Source organism: Theropithecus gelada, chromosome 11, assembly GCF_003255815.1.
Source record: "Theropithecus gelada isolate Dixy chromosome 11, Tgel_1.0, whole genome shotgun sequence".
Classification (NCBI taxonomy): Eukaryota; Metazoa; Chordata; class Mammalia; order Primates; family Cercopithecidae; genus Theropithecus; species Theropithecus gelada.
In genome coordinates this window covers 42,235,108-42,255,684 of record NC_037679.1, presented here as the reverse complement: position 1 = coordinate 42,255,684, position 20,577 = coordinate 42,235,108, and the positions used below count along the sequence as shown (strand labels likewise).

At 37.0% G+C, this 20,577-nt stretch overlaps 1 protein-coding gene across 2 annotated transcripts in view; it reads right to left on the bottom strand.

The window, feature by feature from the left end:
- The window catches only part of TMTC2 (transmembrane and tetratricopeptide repeat containing 2), a 442,328-nt gene that overhangs the window by 54,885 nt on the left and 366,866 nt on the right, over window positions 1–20,577 (bottom strand). For both annotated transcript variants that reach the window (XM_025403370.1, XM_025403371.1), the window contains one exon: window positions 16,817–16,880. In XM_025403370.1, the coding sequence (XP_025259155.1) occupies window positions 16,817–16,880 (64 nt within the window). The remainder of the gene's footprint in view (window positions 1–16,816; window positions 16,881–20,577) is intronic.

The window sequence follows — 20,577 nt, the reverse complement described above, 5'->3', positions numbered from 1 at the left end:
TGATTCTTAACACTTTCCAAGGAATAAGGAGTTTAACAGTATAACAACCCAATCTAAGAAAATTAATGTCATCCAGGATAACAAAGTCTCTCCTTGACCAAACTTTAGACAGGCTCCTCTAAGCCTTTATACAGAGGACTAGGCCTCATCCTTGAGTCTTGTCATCAGCCTGGCTAGGTCAGTTGCCTCAAAAATTATGCTAAGTCACTTTAGCAAGAATCCCCCTACCCTCAATATCTGATCACCTTCGTTTGTCTTATCAAATTTCTCATCCCCCACCTTTTGATATCTGATCACCTGGCCTACCTTCAGTGAAAGCCCTGTTAAGTCAGTTCAGCAAGAATTCTCCTACCCTTGATGTTGTCCCTTAGAAATTTTCCATTCACTGATCTCGCTCACTATGCTAGTTAGGTATTGTAGGGGAGGAAAAATATCTTTCCTTCCACCCATCTTAGGTTCATTGGCTAAGGCCCCTGTTAAAAAAACAAACAAACAAAAACAAAACAGATTGGCCGGGCATGGTGACTCACACCTGTAATCCCAGCATTTTGGGAGGCCGAGGTGGGCGGATCACAAGGTCAAGAGATCAAGACCATCCTGGCCAACATGGTGAAACCCCGTCTCTACTAAAACACAAAAATTAGCTGGGTGTGGTGGTGCCTGCCTGCAGTCCCAGCTACCACGGAGGCTGAGGCAGGAGGATGGAGGATCTCTTGAACCTAGGAGGCAGAGGATGCAGTGAGGCAAGATGACACCACTGCACTCCAGCCTAGGCAACAGAGACTCTGTCTAAAAAAAAAGACGTAATAATTCACAACACACAAATTTAACATAAGTTTTACATAATATGACAGCCTTCATAAAGAAATGAAGACATCTGTATAAACCTCAGTGTGTTTTATAGTAGGTTTGATGAAAATTAGAAAGTTGTAGAGAAATAGGATAGGACAAAGGGATATGAGCTAAGTGTAAGACACTAGGGGAGAACGGGGCAAGGCCTGTTTGTTCGGGTTCCTCTTGGTTTCACTTCACCTTCGGAGATAAGAAAGCACCTATTCTCCAGGCACAGCACGGGCACCACTCCCATGAGTGTCTTACGGCTGCCACAGTGGAAGATCAGATAGTCCTTCCTGCACATGCCATTTCTCAAATTCCTTCAGCTTAAACAACATCAATATGCCAAGATGCCATATTTTGGGGTAGTATTTTCTGAACTCTTTCGCTATAAATTCCCAGCTGTCTTTGCTATAGAGTTGAGCCTAATCTCTCTCCCCTACCACAATAGTCTTGACCCCTCTCATAATAGTCTTTAATAAAATCTCCTTTCCATTTAAAACGTCTCAGAATATTTCTTCTTCAACAAGGACATGGAACTTTCAATAAAAATTAATCTATCAATCTATGAATTTTCATGATGTGCCTAATGTTTATTTGTCTTTAGGATCAGGAATAATATGATTTATCTGTAAATACAGATTGGAGTTCAGATAGTTAACAAGGAGTTAGGACTACAGGAATGGTAAAGAAGCAGAAAAAGAAGGTGTTACAGGGAGAATTAGAAGCAGGAGGGAGAGAGCAAAGACTTATTACACATATAAGCAACCTTTGTTTAATGTTTCAGTGTATATTCAGAAAAGCATAAATACCTGTAAAATAATAGAAACGGAGGAAGCTGGCTATGGGAACAACCAAGGGGAATTATAAGGAATGTGGTGACTGGCAATGGTGGAAGGGCAAAGCCCTCTGAAGCTGACACCCACTAGTCTCCCAAACTGATACTCCCAGGTAGGAATGTGGGTCAGTGTGGTTCCATCAGCTGGAATTTCAAAGAAATCAGGAATCTGGTTTCTCTGGAGTAGAGACTAACTGTAATTTTAGTGTGTGGTCCCACAGTTTGAACAATTATAGCTATAACTCCATGCAAAAGATATCCCCACAAAGAAATGTGAGTAAAAAGAAATACGTTGGACTCAGAGAATATAACTAAGTGAAATTTCCCAAAGGTTTTGATGTTCCCCAAAGTACAATACTGAAGCTGATTTTCTTTATAGCCAAGAACTCCTTACGTTCCTGCTATGCCTCAACTCCCCTGATCTTTCTGGTTGTGAATCTAAAACACACATATATACAGAGAATACACAAGTATATATTGAAAAAATACTGTTTTAAAATGACTGCATGTAGATTGTGATGAATAACAATACCCCAAGGCTGGAAAAACTGTAAATTCAGTTTAGGTCAGTGCGACAATCTGACCCCAGTATAGGCTGCAACTTGTCCACACCAACAGTTAGTAAACGAGGGGGTTGTATTCACTAACCTTGTCTTCTAAGCATGGAAACTTACACAATTGGAGAAAGAGAAGAAAAGCAGTAAACACTTCAGAAATCCATTTTTTTGTCTGATTTGTCTAAATTTGCAAAACAAGTATAACACAAAGCCATTAAAATGTAAGCAGAGAGAAGTAAATGCAACGGAAACTAGACTTGTAACCTGTCAGAAGAAATAACTGCAGCATGAACATAATTTGGAAAAGAGATCTAGAGTAGAAAGGAGTTTGAAGGCAGATGTGGGCAGGATGGGACCAAAATTGATCCTGACCTAACTGAAGCTGTCAGGGAAATGAACATCTATCTTGCTGGAATTAGGTATTTAATTTCTACTGACATGGCAAAAAATATCCGTAATAATAATGTGATGAAGCGTATTTTTGAACTGAAGTAGAATATGGATTTCAGGAGCTAATTTGGGTAAGTGTGAATAAACCTAAGATCAAAGGTCTTGTTTCAATGGTATCTCTGGTTGCAATTAACAAAAATGGATAAAATGTGGGAGAAAACTAATAACTTGATTGAAACCTATTTTGGGGAGAGGAGGGTGTCAATTTACCTCACGTCATTTGCTAACTATGAAATATACAGATGGACAAGAGATCATCATGGGGGATGGGAGGCAGGACTAGACTGCAGCTCCAGACAGAGCAGGTTGCGGAGGTGTGCACCGTGAATTTTAGCTCCAGATTGACTCTAAGAACAATCCAGCAATCCTGACAGGACCCGCAGACCCTCTGAAGGAAGCGGACTGCTCCTAAAGGCCCCAGGAGACACTCCAAATACTGTGAGTGCCCCACCTGTGGAAGTAGGAAAGGGAGACCCTCCTCTCCTGACACACGTCACCACTGGAGAAGCTGAAAGTCTGTTCGCGGGAGGAATTTCTGGCTTTACCTGGAACTGAGACAATTTACAGAGCTGAGCGAAATACAGGGGTAGGGGAAGCAGCAGAAAGGCCCTGGGAGCTCGCTGGGTCCCCAAGCAGGCCATTCCTGCCTGATACCACAGGGATCCATCAGGAGGGTGGACAGAGGAGCAGGGGCTAAAACTCCACCGGGAGAAGGAAATCTCTAGCTGAACTTTGTAACTACCTGAATGGGTCATGAAGCCTCCTGGCCTGAACTTAGTGGGGAGCTTAGGGGAGAACGCAAATCCAGTGTGCAGACTCCATAGGCGGGGCAAGAACCAAACCTTTTCCTTCACAGCTGGGAGGTGGGTAGCCTGAAGCAAGTTTTCAAGACCTCATGCCCTCCACCTGGAAACAGACACAGACTCTGGGTTGTTTAATGTGGATGGGTGAGTAGGTGGGGGGCATGATGGGAGTGAGACCAGCCCTTTGGTTTGTATGGGACCTGGGTGAGGCCTGTGACTGCTGGCTTTCCTCCAATTCCCTGACAACACACATGGCTCAGCAAAGGCAGCCATGATCCTCCTAGGTACACAACTCCAGGGACCTGGGACTCTAGCCCCCACCCCCCACAGCAGCTGCAGCAAGACCCACCCAAGGAGAGTGTGAGCTCAGACACACCTAGCCCTGCTCCCACTTGATGGTCCTTCCCTATCCACTCTAGTAACTGAAGACAGAGGGCATATACTCTTGAGAGTTCTAGGGCCCTGCCCACCGCCTGTTCCTCCCCATACTACCACAGCTGATGCTCTCTGGAAAGCGCCTCATCCCAGCAGGAGGCCAACCAGCACAAAAAGAGTGCATTAAACCACCAAAGCTAAGAACCCTCAAAGAGTCCATTTCACCCCCGCCACCTCCACCAGAACAGGTGCTGATTTCCACAGCTGAGAGACCCACAGATGGTTCACATCATAGGATGCTGTGCAGACAACCCTCAGTACCAGCATGGAGCCTGGTAGACTTGCTGGGTGGCTAGTCCTGAAGAGAGACAACAATCACTGCAGTTTGGCTCCCAGGAAGCCACATCCATAGGAAAAGGGGGAAAGTACTACATCAAGGGAACACCACGTGGGACAAAAGAATCAGAATAACAGCCTTCAGCTCTAGACATTCCCTCTCACAGAGCTTACCCAAATGAGAAGGAATCAAAAACCAACCCTGGTAATATGATAAAACAAGGCTCTTAACCCTCAAAAATCACACTAGTTCACCAGCAATAGATCCAAACCAAGAAGAAATCCCTGATTTACCTGAAAAAGAGTTCAGGAGATTAGTTATCAAGCCAATCAGGTAGGCACCAGAGAAAGACAAAACACAAGGCAAGGAAATCCAAAAATTGATATAAGAAGTGAAAGCAGAAATATCAAAGGAAACAGAATAGCAGAAAGAAAAAAACAATAAAAAACTCAGGAAATTATGGACATGCTTTTAGAAATGAAAAAAGCTCTAGAAATTCTCAGCAATAAAATTGAACAAGTGGAAGAAGGAAATTCAGAGCTCCAAGGCAAGGTCTTCAAGTTAAGCTAATCAAAGACAAAGAAAAAGGAATAAAAAAAATGAACAAAGGTCCCAAAAAGTCTGAGATTATGTTAAACGACCAAACTTAAGAATAATTGGTGTTCCTGGGGAAGAAGACAATTCTAAAAGCGTGGGAAACATATTTGGGGGAATAATCGAGGAAAACTTCCCTGGCTTTGCTAGAGACCTAGACATTCAAATACAAGAAACACAAAGAACACCTGGAAAATTCATTGCAAAAAGATCTTCACCTAGATACATTGTCATCAGGTTATCCAAAGTTAAGACGAAGGAAAGATTCTTAAGAGCTATGATAGAGAAGCACCAGGTAACCTATGAAGGAAAGCTTATCAGATTAACAGCAGATTTCTCAGCAGAAACCCTACAAGCTAGAAGGGCTTGGGGCCCTATCTTCAGCCTCCTCAAACAAAACAATTGTCAGTTAAGAATTTTGTATCCAGCAAAACTAAGCATCATATGAAGGAAAGATAGTCTTTTTCAGACAAACAAATGCTGAGAGAATACACATTACCAAGCTACCACTACAAGAACTGCTAACAGGAGCTCTAAATCTTGACAAGAATCCTGGAAACACATCAAAACACAGGATCTATGAAACAAAAATACATGCTAAAAAGTAAAAACAAAAAATAAAACAAAGTACACAGGCAACAAAGAGTACTATGAATGCAATGGTACCTCACATTCCAACATTAACATCGAATATAAATGACCTAAATGCTCCCTTACAAGATACAAAACCGCAGAATGGATAAGAACTCACCAACCAACTAACTGCTGCCTCAGGAGACTACATAACATATAAGGACTCACATAAACTTAAAGGGGTGGAAAAAGGCATTTCATGAGAATGGACAATAAAAAATGAGCAGGGGTAGCTATCTTTGTATGAGACAAAACAAATTTTAAAGCAACAGCAGTTAAAAGAGACAAAGAGGGACATTATATAATGGTAAAAGGCCTTGTCCACCGGGAAAACATCACAATCCTAAACATATATGCACCTAACACTGGAGCTCCCAAATTTATAAAACAATTACTGATAGACTAAGAAATTAGACAGTAACATAGTAATAGTGGGGGATAAAATGAGGAATAAAAAAAATGAACAAAGGCTCCAAAAAGTCTGAGATTATGTTAAACGACCAAACTCAAGAATAATTAGTGTTCCTGAGGAAGAAGACAATTCTTAACATATAAGGACTATATGTTAAGTCCTTATTTATATATATTTAACATATAGTTTGTTATATTTATATATACTTAACATATAGTTTACAATAAAAGACAATTCATATGTTATAAACTATATGTTAAACCTGCTGTTAATCTGATAAGCTTTCCTTCATAGGTTACCTGGTGCTTCTGTCTCATAGCTCTTAAGAATCTTTTCTTCGTCTTAACTTTGGATAACCTGATGACAATGTATCTAGGTGAAGATCTTTTTGCAATGAATTTTCCAGGTGTTCTTTGTGTTTCTTGTATTTGAGTGTCTAGGTCTCTAGCAAGGCCAGGGAAGTTTTCTTCAATACTCCACTGACAGCACTAGACAGATCATCAAGACAGAAAGTCAACAAAGAAACAATGCATTTAAACTATACCTTGAGACAGATGGACTTATAGACTTATATATATACAGAACATTACATCCAACACCTGTAGAATACACGTTCTATTCAACAGTGCATGGAACTTTCTCCAAAATAGACCATATGATAGGCCATAAAATGAGCCTCAATAAATTTAAGAAAATTGAAATTATATTAAGCACTCTCTCATACCACAGTGGAATAAAGCTGGAAATCAACTCCAAAAGGAACCTTCAGAACCATGCAAATACACAGAAATTAGATAACCTGCTCCTGAATGAGCACTGGGCCAAAAACGAAATCAAATGGAAATTTAAAAATTCTTCAAACTGAACAACAATAATGACAACCTATCAAAACCTCAGGGATACGGCAAAAGCAGTGCTAAGAGGAAAGTTCATAGCCCCAAGCATCTACATCAAAAAGACTGAAAGAGCACAAATTGACAATCTAAGGTCATACCTCAAGGAACTAGAGAAACGAGAACAAACCAAATCCAAACCCAGTAGAAGAAAGGAAATTACCAAGATCAGAGCTGAACTAAATGAAACTGAAACAATAAAACAATAGAAAAGATAAACAAAACAGAACACTGGTTCTTTGAAAAGAAAAATGCAATTGATAGACCTTTAGCAAGATTAACCAAGAAAAGAACAGAGAAAATTCAAATAACCTCACTAAGAAAAGAAAACAGGAGATATTACAACTGACACTACTGAAAATACAAAAGACCATACAAGGCTACTACGAACACCTTGATGCACACAACTAGAAAACCTAGAAGAGTTGGATAAATTCCAGGAAAGATATGATCCTCCTAGTTTAAATCAGGAATAATTAGATACCCTAAACAGACCAATAACAAGCAGCGAGATTTAAATGGTAATTAAAAAATCACCACTACCGCCAACAAAAAAAATCCAGGACCAGACAGATTCACAACAGAATTCTACCAGAGATTAAAAGAGGAATTGGTACCAATTCTTTTGAAACTATTCTACAAGTCAGGTAAAGAAGGAACCCTTATGAAGCCAGCATAACCCTAATACCAAAACCAGGAAAGGACATAACCAAAAAAGAAAACTACAGACCAATATTCTTGATAACTATTGGTATCAAAATCTTTAACAAAATACTAGCTAACCGAATCCAACAATATAAAAAAAGATAATCCACCATGATCAAGTGCATTTAATAGCAGGGATGCAGGAATGGTTTAACATACATAAGTCAATAAACGTAATACACCACATAAACAGAATTAAAAACAAAAATCACATGATCATCTTAATAGATGCAGAAAAAGCATTCGACAAAATCCAGCATCCCTTTATGATTAAAACTCTCAGCAAATCGGCATACAAGGGACATACCCTATGTAATAAAAACCATCTATGACAAACCTACAGCTAACAGAATACTGAATGGGTAAAAGTTGAAAGCATTCCCTCTGAGAACTGGAACAAGACAAGGATGCCCACTCTCGCCACCACTCTTCAACATGGTACTGGGAGTCCTAGCCATAGCAATCAGACAAGAGAAAGAAATAAAGTGTATCCAAATCTGTAAAGAGGAAGTCAAACTGTCACCGTTTGCTGATGATATAATCATTTACTCTGAAAACCCTAAGGACTCCTCGGGAAAGCTCCTAGAACTGATAAAAGAATTCAGCAAAGTTTCTGGATACAAAATTAATGTATACAAATTAGTAGCTCTTCTATACACCAACAGCGACCAAGCAAAGAATCAAATCAAGAACTCAACTCCTTTTACAATAGCTGCAAATAAATAAATAAATAAATACATAAATAAATAAATAAAAAATAAAATAAAATACAATACTTAGGAATACATCTAACCAAAGAGTTAAAAGACCTCTAAAGGAAAACTACAAAACACTGCTGAAAGAAATCACAGATGGCACAAACAAATGGAAACACATTTCATGGTCATGGATGGTAGAATCAATAGTGTGAAAATGACCATAGTGCCAAAAGCAATAAAAAATTCAATGCAATCCCCATCAAAATACCACCATCATTCTTCACAGAATTAGAAAAAACAATCTTAAAATTCATAGGGAACCAAAAAAGAGCTTGCATAGCCAAAGCAAGACTAAGCAAAAAGAACAAACCTGGAGACATCATACTACCTGATTTCAAACTATACTCTAAGGCCATAGACACCAAAAGAGCCTGGTACTGGTATAAAAGTAGGCACACAGACCAATGGCACAGAATAGAGAACCCAGAAATAAACCCAAACACAGCCAATTGATCTTTGACAAAGCAAACAAAAACATGAAGTGGGGAAAGGACACCCTTTTCAACAAATGGTGCTGGGATAATTGGCTAGCCACATGTGGGAGAATGAAACTGGATCCTCATCTTTCACCTTATACAAAAATCTACTCAAGATGGATTAAGGACTTAAACCTAAGACTTGAAACTATAGAAGTCCTAAAAGATAATATCAAAAAAACACAAAACCCTCTAGGCAAGAATTTCACGTCTAAGAAGCCAAAAGCAAATGCAATAAAAATAAATAGCTGGGAGCTAATTAAACTAAGAGCTTTTTTGCACAGCAAAAGGAGCAGTCAGCAGAGTTAACAGACGACCCATAGAGTGGGAGAAAATCTGCACAATCTATACATCTCACCAAGGACTAATATCCAGAATCTACAACAAACTCAAATCTGTAAGAAAAAAACAAAAAATCCAATCAAAAAATGGGCTAAGGACACGAATAGACAATTCTCAAAAGAAGATATACAAATGGCCAACAAACATATGAAAAAATGCTCAACTTCACTAATGATCAGGGAGATGCAAATCAAATCCATACTGCAATACCACCTTACTCCTGCAAGAATGGCCATAATCAAGAAATCAAAATATAGTAGATGTTGGCATGGATGTGATGAACAGGGAAAACTTCTACACTGCTGGTGGGAATGTAAACTAGTACAACTACTATGGAAAACAGTGTGAAGAGTCCTTAAAGAACTAAAAGTATAACTACCACCTGATCCAGCAATCCCACCACTGGGTATCTACCCAGAGGAAAATAAGTCATTATATGAAAAAGATACTTGCACATGTATGTTTATAGTGGCACAATTCACAACAGAAAAATTTTGGAACCAATCCAAATGCCCATCAATCAACGAGTGCATAAAGAAACTGTGGTATATGTATATGATGGAATACTACACAGCCATAAAAACAAATGAATTAACAGCATTTGCAGTGACCTGGATGAGACTGGAGACTGTTATTCCAAGTGAAGTAACTCAGGAATGGAAAACCAAACATCGTATGTTCTCAATGATACGTGGGAGCTAAGTTATGAGGACGCAAAGGCATAAGAATGACACAATGGACCTTGGGGACATGAGGGGAAGAGTGGGAGGGGGACGAGGGATTAAAGACTACAAATTGGTGCAGTGTATACTGCTCGGGTGATGGGTGCACCAAAATCTCACAAATCACCACTAAATCCTGTACCCCAATTTATGGAAAAATGAATAATAAATAAAAAAGTAAAACACATGGATATATTTGTAACTGAAAAAATTAGTCAAAGTGAAATATGTATGTGCAGTATTAAAACACATTTTACTCATAAAATCAATCTGGTGATTCTGGGATCCACATAAAATCAATGCGTAAAAGTCAAGAGACACATGGTATGTAGTATTCCCACATCACAGAAGCTTGTGGAAAGTTTTGGGAGAGGCCATATGGTTCCTCACCCATTTACAAGCAGAAATGTGGTTTAACTGCCTCCCAGACAAATTATTATTAACTTTGTCATTTTTTTCCAACAACATAACAATCCTTTATATGTTAAAATCTGAATCTGTCCCATTAAACTTGGTTTCATGTTTTCTTTGTTCTAATTAGGGTTGAAGAATATCTTTCCCATTAGCATATACATATGTAGTGGGAAATTTTATATCCTTTCAATTAATAATAGCTCAATTAAATAATTAATCTTTTTCCCCAGAGCTCAGTCTTAGTGGTTATTTCCACTCCACAGTCATTCCCCTACCACCATATTCACCATAAAAATGAGAGTCAAATTGAAAGTAATACGTTACAGAATATGTGGACTACCTTGTAACACAGCTGCATTTTGTCAATAAGCTCATTTATTTGAATCTTCTCTTCCCATGTTTCTCAGTTTAATCTTTTGACATATAACCATTGCTAAAGAGCCCAAATGGATCACACTGGTTTTGATTTTATAATAATGTTCTGAAATAATTTATGTTCTAAGTACCTGGGAAAGGTATAATGCATATATGAAGTTCTCTATCGATAATATTATCCTTGAAAGATACTCTCCTTTTAATGCATATATACTAAATACACATGGGATATTTATAAAATATTCTACATATTAGAAATGCAAAATGCAAATACAACAGTTAGCATATAAATCAGAGAGCTGAGTCAAAACTAGAAGTAATCTACCAGTGATCACCGAAAAAAATGTGTCCTCATTGGTACTTATTTATTCCATGTAGATAGTACAGACCGGCATCAAATATTACCTACTCTGGTTCTCAGAACATGGAGTTGTCCATGAGTCTTTAACATAAAATTCTATCCTTTCTTCCCCCACAGGATTAGCAGATAATCAAATGAGCATAACCGAAATAATTTACTAAGTTAGCTCCCCTCTATTTCTAGTTTTGTTTTTCCCTCTGTATCTTCACGGTGTCCTTTTTCTTCTTCAGTCACTGGGGAGGAAGCAATCCTTAAATATCTCTGATATTTCCTTTGCGCTCCCTTCACCTTGGACACATTTTCAGTCTCATGTTCACGTGCATACACACATTTTTAGTACCCTATTTAACACAGAGACACATACATCTCAACATCTATCTTTAATTGGTAATATTCAAATTTAATATTTGTTTCCAAACATCATTACAGAATAAGTCTTACACCACCCACTTCCAATTCTCCATTTCCTCAACTGCTCACATCACTTATGGGAAACTGCACTCCCAAAGGGCACAAATATGCTTACTCTTGGAAGTCAAAGGACTTTCTCTGTCCTTGTTTTTCTTTACCTTTTTGCAGCAGTGTTCCCTGCTCATCAACTTTGCTTTCTATGCCCTGTCACTGTCTTGGCTGCCTTCCTTATTCTAAATTTGAAATGTCGAAATTCCCAAATGTCTGACACGGACTCTCTTCTCTTTTGTATATTCCCTCCTTTGGTGATGCTACCCACTTATTTGGTACCATTTCCTTTTTTTGCAAATGACTCCCAAGTCTCTGTCCCTAACTATGGCCTTCTGACTCCTTCCTTGATAGGAATGTCTCATGAGAAAATGAGAGTAAGCAGATTCTCTCGCTCAGAATGTGCTCAGTCTAACCATTTTGTTCTTATAATAAATAAAGCCCTCTGATTACAATTTTTATATTTGTGGCATTTCTTTTCTTCCAGGTTACCTAAAATCAAAATTTTGGACCATATATGGTGGCCAACTAATTATCTTCTTCACGTCTTTTGAAATAATCTATTACTTAATTTATCTGTATGTTCTTTTCCATTTCTCTCCATTTCTGTACTTTAGTTTCACTACCTTATGCCTATACTATTACCATGATCTTTTATTAAGTTTTCCCAAGGCTGTATCTCCCATCTCTACTTCCTCAAACACAATCGACATTTTTCATTTCATCATATAAATGGCCATCCTAAATTACTCTTTTCATTATGTCACTTTGCTTAATAACATTTTAAAATACAAACGCCACATTTTTAGTATGGTATCCACTACCATTCATCTAGTTTTATGGTAGTTTTCATTTCTATCTTCCCCTATACCCTTCCTCTCGGTACATGTTGCCCTAGTTCATGTGCATAGTTCTCCCTGCCAGAATTCTCTCCTTGTTCTTGCTAAAATCCTTACTTACAGGCATCCTATCATTCCAAGTTTCTCTTAGCTTGTCAACTGTGACTCAGTGTCTCTTCAGCTCCATCCAGCTGAACGTCGTTTCTCTCTCCTGTGCGCTTTGCTTACACCTAGCTCATATGTCTCACAAAGCACTTATTAGATGCTATTATTTATTGCCCTGATGTTTGAGGATTGGGATTCCCGTGTTCTCTCCTTCACTCCCTCCCCACATTAGATTGTACATTTCTTAAGGACAAGGTTAATGTTTCATAACTTTCAAACCCTACTGCATTTGGCACAGTCTTACATAAAGCTGGAACTTGATAAAAAGTAAGTTGAATAAATTCATATTAAAAACAATTACATCCCCCAAAATATAAGATGTACAGACCTATCATTGGTAATTACTCTCTTCTAACTCTAGAGTTTACAAAAAGTCAAGCAAAAGCCGGTGACTTTGTACTATTCAAATTTCCCATTCTTCACATTAACCATTTTTTAAAAATCCATAAGTTAATGCAGAATTTGGCTTAATTCCTCCAGGAAGAACAAAGCAGTTCCATTTAATATCCCTCTAGTCCTTGAGAGTCAGCATTTTTTGATGCCCATTAGTGAGAGAGAAGACAGAGAAGACTGTTGTCTATTTAATGTAACCTCCAAAGAAAGGTCAATTTATTTAAAACAAAACAAAACAAAAAATTAAAACTAAAAAAAACTAAAAATAGCAATTTCAGTAAGGAGTTTTCCTATTATAGAAACATGTTTTAATGTATTATAAGGTTTAATTTTAGGACAATCAGCTCCAAAAATCAAGTAAAAAAAATTAAAATGGTAATGGCGTCATTTTGTAATAAATAGACTTCTCTAACTGTGTAGTTTGGTAAACGACAAGGTATTAAACATCTCTGATAAAGAGACAATGTCAGAATCTAAAACTTATTTTGTGCCTGCTAATTTAGACATCTTTCATTATTTGAGTATTTGACCACTGGAATTCTTTGTACGTAAAATGATGCAAAAATACAATTAACAATTTCAAAGTACATTATGTGGAAAATATGGCTTTCATATCATAGAAAACATAAAGAAATTCATCATGGGACATATTGAAGAAATGGAATCGGTATTTTATTAAGAAAGAATATCCCATAGACAGCAAGCTTTTTAATATGACTGTAACAGAGGTTGCAGCTTCCTACTTTATTTTGTATAGTAGCGATCTGATATGAACATTGGTGAAACATTCACAGAGTCTCTCACATACAGCTACTGATTTTTACCCTCCTAGTTGTACTTAAAGAACAGAAGAAAATTCTTTAGAAGAAAATTTTTAGAAGAAAGTAAGAGTAAGATTAGATTACTGTGTAGGGGAGAAAACTAGAAAAGACAATGGAACTATTTAAATAGACTAGAGTTGAAGTCTGTTAGCTATGCTATCATATAGGCAGGTACCAAATTTATTAAGTTAAAAGCAGAGAAATAACAAAGAATGTTTTTTATGAACAAAGGTAATAAACAGATATGAACAAGATGAATGTTAAATGAATGTTTTAATTCAGATCAGATGGGTCATTGCTAATAAATCATTACACGGGTTATTGTTTAAAAAGGTCTCTTCATTTCAGAACAGAAATTTATATTACTATCTTGTCTGATCTTGGAAGCTAAGCAGGGTTGGTCCTGGTTAGTACTTGGATGGGAGAAATTTATATTACTGCCATGGTTTGTATTTTATCACTGCTTCCTCTGTGCTGTGGTGTTTTACTCACCTAGACCACATACTGTAAGTCAAAACACAATTCTGAAAACAGATTAGGAAAAAATCATATCTGTTGATCCATCAATTGTAACATCATTTATTCACTGTTAAATGTGAATACTTTATTCTATCCCATCATTTTAAAAGTATTGTTGCCAGATAGGGAAAGTATCATTTGAATAAACATATTTTGAAAAGCAGTCTGCAGCGGGTTTATGAAGAAACATTTTGAGGGTTCAGCAAAAAATAATTTTTAGTTGGAGATTAAATATTGATTTTATGATTTGCTTCGTCTTTTAAAATTAACCATTTCACAAATCAGACTCAAATCTTGTAATATCCGAGTGTCTTTCATTTTTTAGTCCAGGTCAGATAGCTCAGGGAGCTCTTCTCTCACTAATTCATTATAACATGCTGAAGATGGTCATTTGACCAACCACTTGACCAAAAATCAACATGACACTCAAGTGACCAGTACTCAAAAAACAATTGCATTTACCTATCATGCATTATGTACATTCATAGCATCTTATTAACGTGAAGGCAATAAAACAACAACAACAACAACAAAACTCGGATCTCTGCCTTTAACGAAGTTGTAATAATAAGACTTCAAATTCAACCCTTTTCCTAGAAATACTGCACAAAGCTGCCCGACTAGGGCATTTACCAAACCATGAGTTGTGCACGCCACCCCCTTCCCTGCCACAACTCTTAACTCACTTGTGCTGCTCCAGCTTTCTCCAAAGCACTTCTCACTGTTTGATATACTAGCTCCTTCTCCTCAGACTAGATTGTGAGCTCCTAACCATTTTGTTCACTGCTGTATAGCCACTGCCTAAAGTAATACCTGGTACTCTGTAAATATTACTGTATAAATAAATAAAATGACTATCTTTATTTAGGTTTTCCTAATTTCTGGCTTGCCTTTCCTCTCTAAGATATGGCTACATTTTTTTTCCATCAAGCTTTCTGTTATGCATTCAGTGGCCCGGGTTACAGTGTGATTCCATTTGGTTTTGACAGTGGGTGAGTTATCAACTTCTCAGCCCTTCCAGAGAATAGGGATCACAAAGGTATCTATGGGTTGTTGTGAGAAATGAATGAAGTACTTAGCACAGTGCTTGGCACATAATAATAAGTGCTCAATAAATTTTAGCTGTCATTGTTCTCACCATGATTTTTAAGTTATTTTCTTCTGTTGCAAATTGCTTATCAATTCTTGAAACATCTCATAATTAATGTGACAGGGTTCAGAACAGCCACCCAAAGCATGGTTCCTTATAATACAGAGTATTTTAAGCTGAAAAAAAACAAAACTGCAGAAGAAGGACGGTCACTCTGTGACCTTCTCTCTCCCTTCTCCAAGGTAGTAAGTGATAAGACCCTCATTAACACCTTGTCTCTGAATACACAGGGAAAGAAAGAAGAACAAACAGGACTTTCTAAGTTCTTCCCAATTTATTACCATGAGATCATAACTTTTTGTCTTCTAATCACACTTCTGCATGATGTCTATAAAAAATATTTTCCTGAGTCATCATTTCTGAAGGCTCCCATATCAGGTAAAATGTATATTAAATAAATCTGTATGCTTTTCTATTGTTAAATCTGTCTTTTGTTTGGGGTCTCAGCCATGAGACCTTATCTTAGGGTGCTTAAGATAAAGATACTTTTTTGCCCCTACAAGTAAAACTCGGAGGCGTTGAGATTCAGGGCTAATGTTGCAAGTGGATGAATCTCCTGAAAAGAAAAATAGCTACCTCCCACATAGGTCTCTTTCAGGGAGCATTAATCCTCCTCTTTTGTGCTCCCAGAGGACTGTATACACCTCTGTATAAGAATCACCACACTGTATTTCAATTAGATGATTGTGTTCAGTCTTGTCTGCTACACTGTGTGGTCCTTCAGGATATGAAATCTCTGTATCCTACCACAAAGCAGGCACTCTATAGATGAAGAATGCTTGCCCAATGGATGAGTTACTATAAAGAAATGAGACTGATCCCATTATTTGCACTCACATCACATGTGCACTTTCATTACTGTTTCAAAATTGCATTTCCCAATAGATGGTCTTGATGTGAAGAACAGGGTAGAAGATTTTAGTATTGGCGAGAGATGCAGAAGGTATATGAAAATAAAAGCACAATGTGTTGGAGTTCAGAGATGTGTTGCAAATAAAATGTGCTTAGAAGACCAAGACAAAACCAGTTCTTATTTTCTCATAAATGGTTACTCTATTTCAATAGAAGAGATCTAATTTATATCCATCTTTCTTTATGGAAGCATCATTACCCAGAGAAAAATTGTAATAAAAACATTCTTGATAAAGTTGAAAAGCACAGAAATTAGAAATGAGGCCTGTGGAATAGAAAAGAGGCATACAGCTTGAGGTCTGACTATATATGAGAATCAAAAAATAATAGGTATTTAATGCCACAGCCAAAAAAACCTTCAAGGAATTGATTTTAAAAGTTATCCAAATACAAAGTACTTAGTAGTGCTAAAGCCTGTGTTCAAGTGATAAAAATCTTATGTTGCTTTACACAGGCTAGAAGACAAAAAATCTAACTCTAGAAAAAGAAGCTTGAGGCTGGCAGATTTTACTGTTGAATTAAGCTATTTAGTAGGTATTCAAAATAAGAGATCGAGAGAGAAAGGAAGAAAGAAAGAAAGAAAAAAAAACAAAAAACAAAACACGCTTCTATGTCTTACACCTATCACATGCTTTGAGTCTATCCCTCTGAAAGTGTTTCTCATTAGGAAAGTACTTACATTAGGCCTCAGCCTGGCTGCCAGATCATAATACTTCTCGGCTGCTTCATTGAGGCTAGCCTGTCTGTAAGAGAAATAATAAAATAAAACTATAGCATTTATTTTAGAATTACAATTAGGATCACTGTGCAGCAAAATAATGTTAATTTAAAAAAAATTCTGGTCACACCAAACAATAATTTGTCCAAGCAGAAAAAGACTTAAAAATTGAGTGTTTGCATTATACTTGTTATTGTATTTAAGGCATTATAAATAGTATCTTAACATAATCCTATTCAATGGGTGTTGTTAGTTCACATTTACATATTAGGAATTAGAAAAGTTATCCTACTCACATTTACATATTAGGAATTAGAAAAGTTATCCTACTTTTCCATGCAAAACTAGGTAATATATTATAATGGTGGGGTTCTCCAGCATCAACATGATACCCCAGAAAAATCTCAATTTTAAAAATAAATTGTCAAAATTAGTAATTATTGCTTTTGTTTTATGAAAACAGTAAAGATCTGCAGGACTTTCAAAATTCTACATCTGTCTAGAAAGACACTTTCTTTCCAGTATGGAGGGAACTTTCCACGGTGTGTAGTTAACAGAAAAAATAAAAAGGCCAGATTATGTCTCCCCTTGGACTTCAGACACCAGGGTCAGCACATGACTTAACCTCAGCTAAATGGATGTTCTCATTACTTAGGACTTTCATTCCTAAGTGACAGAAAGATGAAAGGATGGCCAGAACTCACTTGCAATGGTAGAAGCAATGGGACTATTTACTAGCCAGACTCTTCCTGGAAAGAACCGCTTTTGTATATCTCACTTCTGGGCCACTGAGGCTACCTTGTTTCCTGCCAATTTAAGCCTTCCAGCCTACAGTGAATTCTGTAGCTCCCATAGCCTTCAAATAGCTACAGTCAGTTTCTATTGCTCACAGCCAAATCCTGTAAGTAGCACAACTGACTTGTACAAATAAAATGTGCACTGAAATTTACAGATAGATTTGTTCACTGTCTATTCCTGTGATTCACAGAAAAGACCTAGGTTCACCCAACTCATCACCAGAAGCAGGGTTCTAAGAAAGTGCAGCCAGTTGTTCTTTCATATACAATATATTTTTTGATCATACCATGCTGCTTCAGAAGACCTTCTAAGATGGCAGGTAATGAGATCTAAGAAGCTTGTGGAGGTTGAACTGGAATCTGGTGACAATATTTGAAGGGTACAGAAAAAATGCTACAGGAAAATGCCAAATTCAATTTCAGATGTTGTATATAGCATATCTATGAAGTGACAATAATAGTAAATGGCTGGGGGTCCTGCAGTTAAAATGGAGTGGTGTTCTTTTGAAGCTGTGATGTAAAGAAGCTATTGAGACAAGAAGATGACAGGACAAGGATGAAGAGAACACAAAAATTAACTTTCTCAGTTAGAAAAACATATTCAAGTTTTAAAAGAGAAGGTTAACTAGCCTCATCTATAAAAGTGAATTTGCACTTGGTCAAGCCAAATACAAACTATAAAAACATACCCCATGCAACCATATAAATTATGGAAATAACTGAAGATAACATCTCTTTGGAGAGTAGGACATATTTTTCTAATTTTTAAATGAAAAATAATTAAAAACACTGCTATTTTTAATAGGGGTTATAAAGAAAGTAAAAACCCTTGACCTAAGGCTCTACTGGACCCATGACATGTTACAATGTGCTGTTGCAATTTATATTCCCATAAATGTTAAAGCTCAATTTCAATATGTCAAGAGAAGTACTTTAGTTTGGTATGAAACAGTAAAAATTCCCTCACTAGGGTATTTAATAAAGGTTCCCTCCACCAAATTATAGAATCAATTTGGTACAGACTCATTTGGAAATCTGAACCAGAATTCATTAGGTCATGCCCTGGAAAGGTTTTCTCCAGAGGAAAATAAAAGGCATGCAGGTAGGAAATTGGAGCAACTTACTACTACAAAGAACTCAGTTACTTTGAAGTGAGATCAACCGACAGATGCCCAACATGGAAAATACAGCTACCATTAATATTCATCTTTATGGACATTTAATTATGAGGTAGATAAGGATCAAAAGAGAAACTGGGGAATCCATCAGATAAAATGCCTTGAAAATAATAATAAACTCAATTTTTAAAAGGTTTTACTGCCCCCCAAAATGGTTATTAGTTTTTAAAGTCTTCATATTATTCAGTGCTTTAGTTCTCAAAGGAAATATCTAGGTTAGAAAACTTAATTTCTTAAGCTAGAAGTAGAATTGATGAAATTTTGATGACGTGGGAAAAAAACCCACTAGGATTTATTATATATGTCTTACAACTATGCAAATTAATTTTTACTCTAGGACCTTGCTTCTAATATTAAACAGTCTTTACAAACTACTAATCAGCATGCATTTATGGCAGAACATGGAAAACTGTAGGGAAAAGAATATGTCAGTTGCACCCACGGAATGCTCATTTATATCCTCATTTTATTCTCTAGACAAAAGAGAATAACTCATGAGGAAGTGTCCAATGTCCATTTTACAGTGTTTGCTGTATTTCATACACGGCTCTCCACAGAGCATCCTGGGAGTACTTAATACATCTTAATTGTAGAGATGATTGAATCATTAATCAATATTTGAAAAAGTAAAGATTTAGCAGTATTCTGCCAGTTGTTTAGAGATTCTACTAAATATTGTTAAGAACTTCAACCATAAGATTGTTAGGGACTGATCGCAGGACTCAGGTTCCCAAGACTATTAAAGCAGACGAAAAAATAACACTTCCTGCATACTCGTATCCTTTCTTCCTTCCCTATTTCTTTTCTGGGATGGAAAATTTCTAAATCCTCTATCCAGGAATTGATTATTTCATTTACCAGTTACAATACCACCATGAAGCAATTATTATTATTTACCACGTTTTAAAGAAGAGGATAATGCAAAAACAGTGCCAGATATTCACTTTCTTACTTCCTGAAATATCTCATTTTTAAAAGCCCACAATTAGATATAGTGGAAACTTTTCCCAAGTGTCCAAGTATTAAGAGAAGGCTTTGAAGGTGGGTGAAGAGGAGAGCAGTGGCTCTGCAAGAAATCTTGCAGGCCAGATGTAAACAACTCTGCATTCTGACCAAAACATACTTTACAAAGCCAGAAATAAGGTGGTGAGAAGGAAAATCATTCATACGAGGAACCCACAATGGATCCAGATGGGCAACTTGCTCCATTTAACATGCCATCCTAGGAGTCAACACTGTTATGTCACATATCTAGAGCATTAAAGATTTAATCCCTATGCCAATAATAGACAGTAACTGGAGACTCGGACGGAGGCTCCTTTCTCATTACCAACTCCTACCTATCATAGCTGTTGGGCCCTCCCACTCTTCACATTACCTCTGGTGTCTCAGGGCCAGGAAGGGTAAGGAAGAAGAAAAAGTCCACATAGCATTTGTGAACTGGACTAGGAAGTAAACCCTGAATTTCCAAGAAATCACTGGAGTGAGTTGATTATATTTTAAGTCTTTAGGTTCAGGGTTTTTTGTTCTGTTGGTTGGTTTTGTTTTTTGCCATCAGTGAAAATATAGTCTCAGGTTGAAAGCAAACAGACGATAACAAAACTCACAAACACATTTCATCATTTGTGTACTGCGAAATTCCATTTTTGTACATGAGACTATAAAATCTGCATCTGTTAAATATACATATTTCTTATATCTAGTTCCACTCCCTGGTGTTATTTTAGAAAAGTATACTTTGGAACAC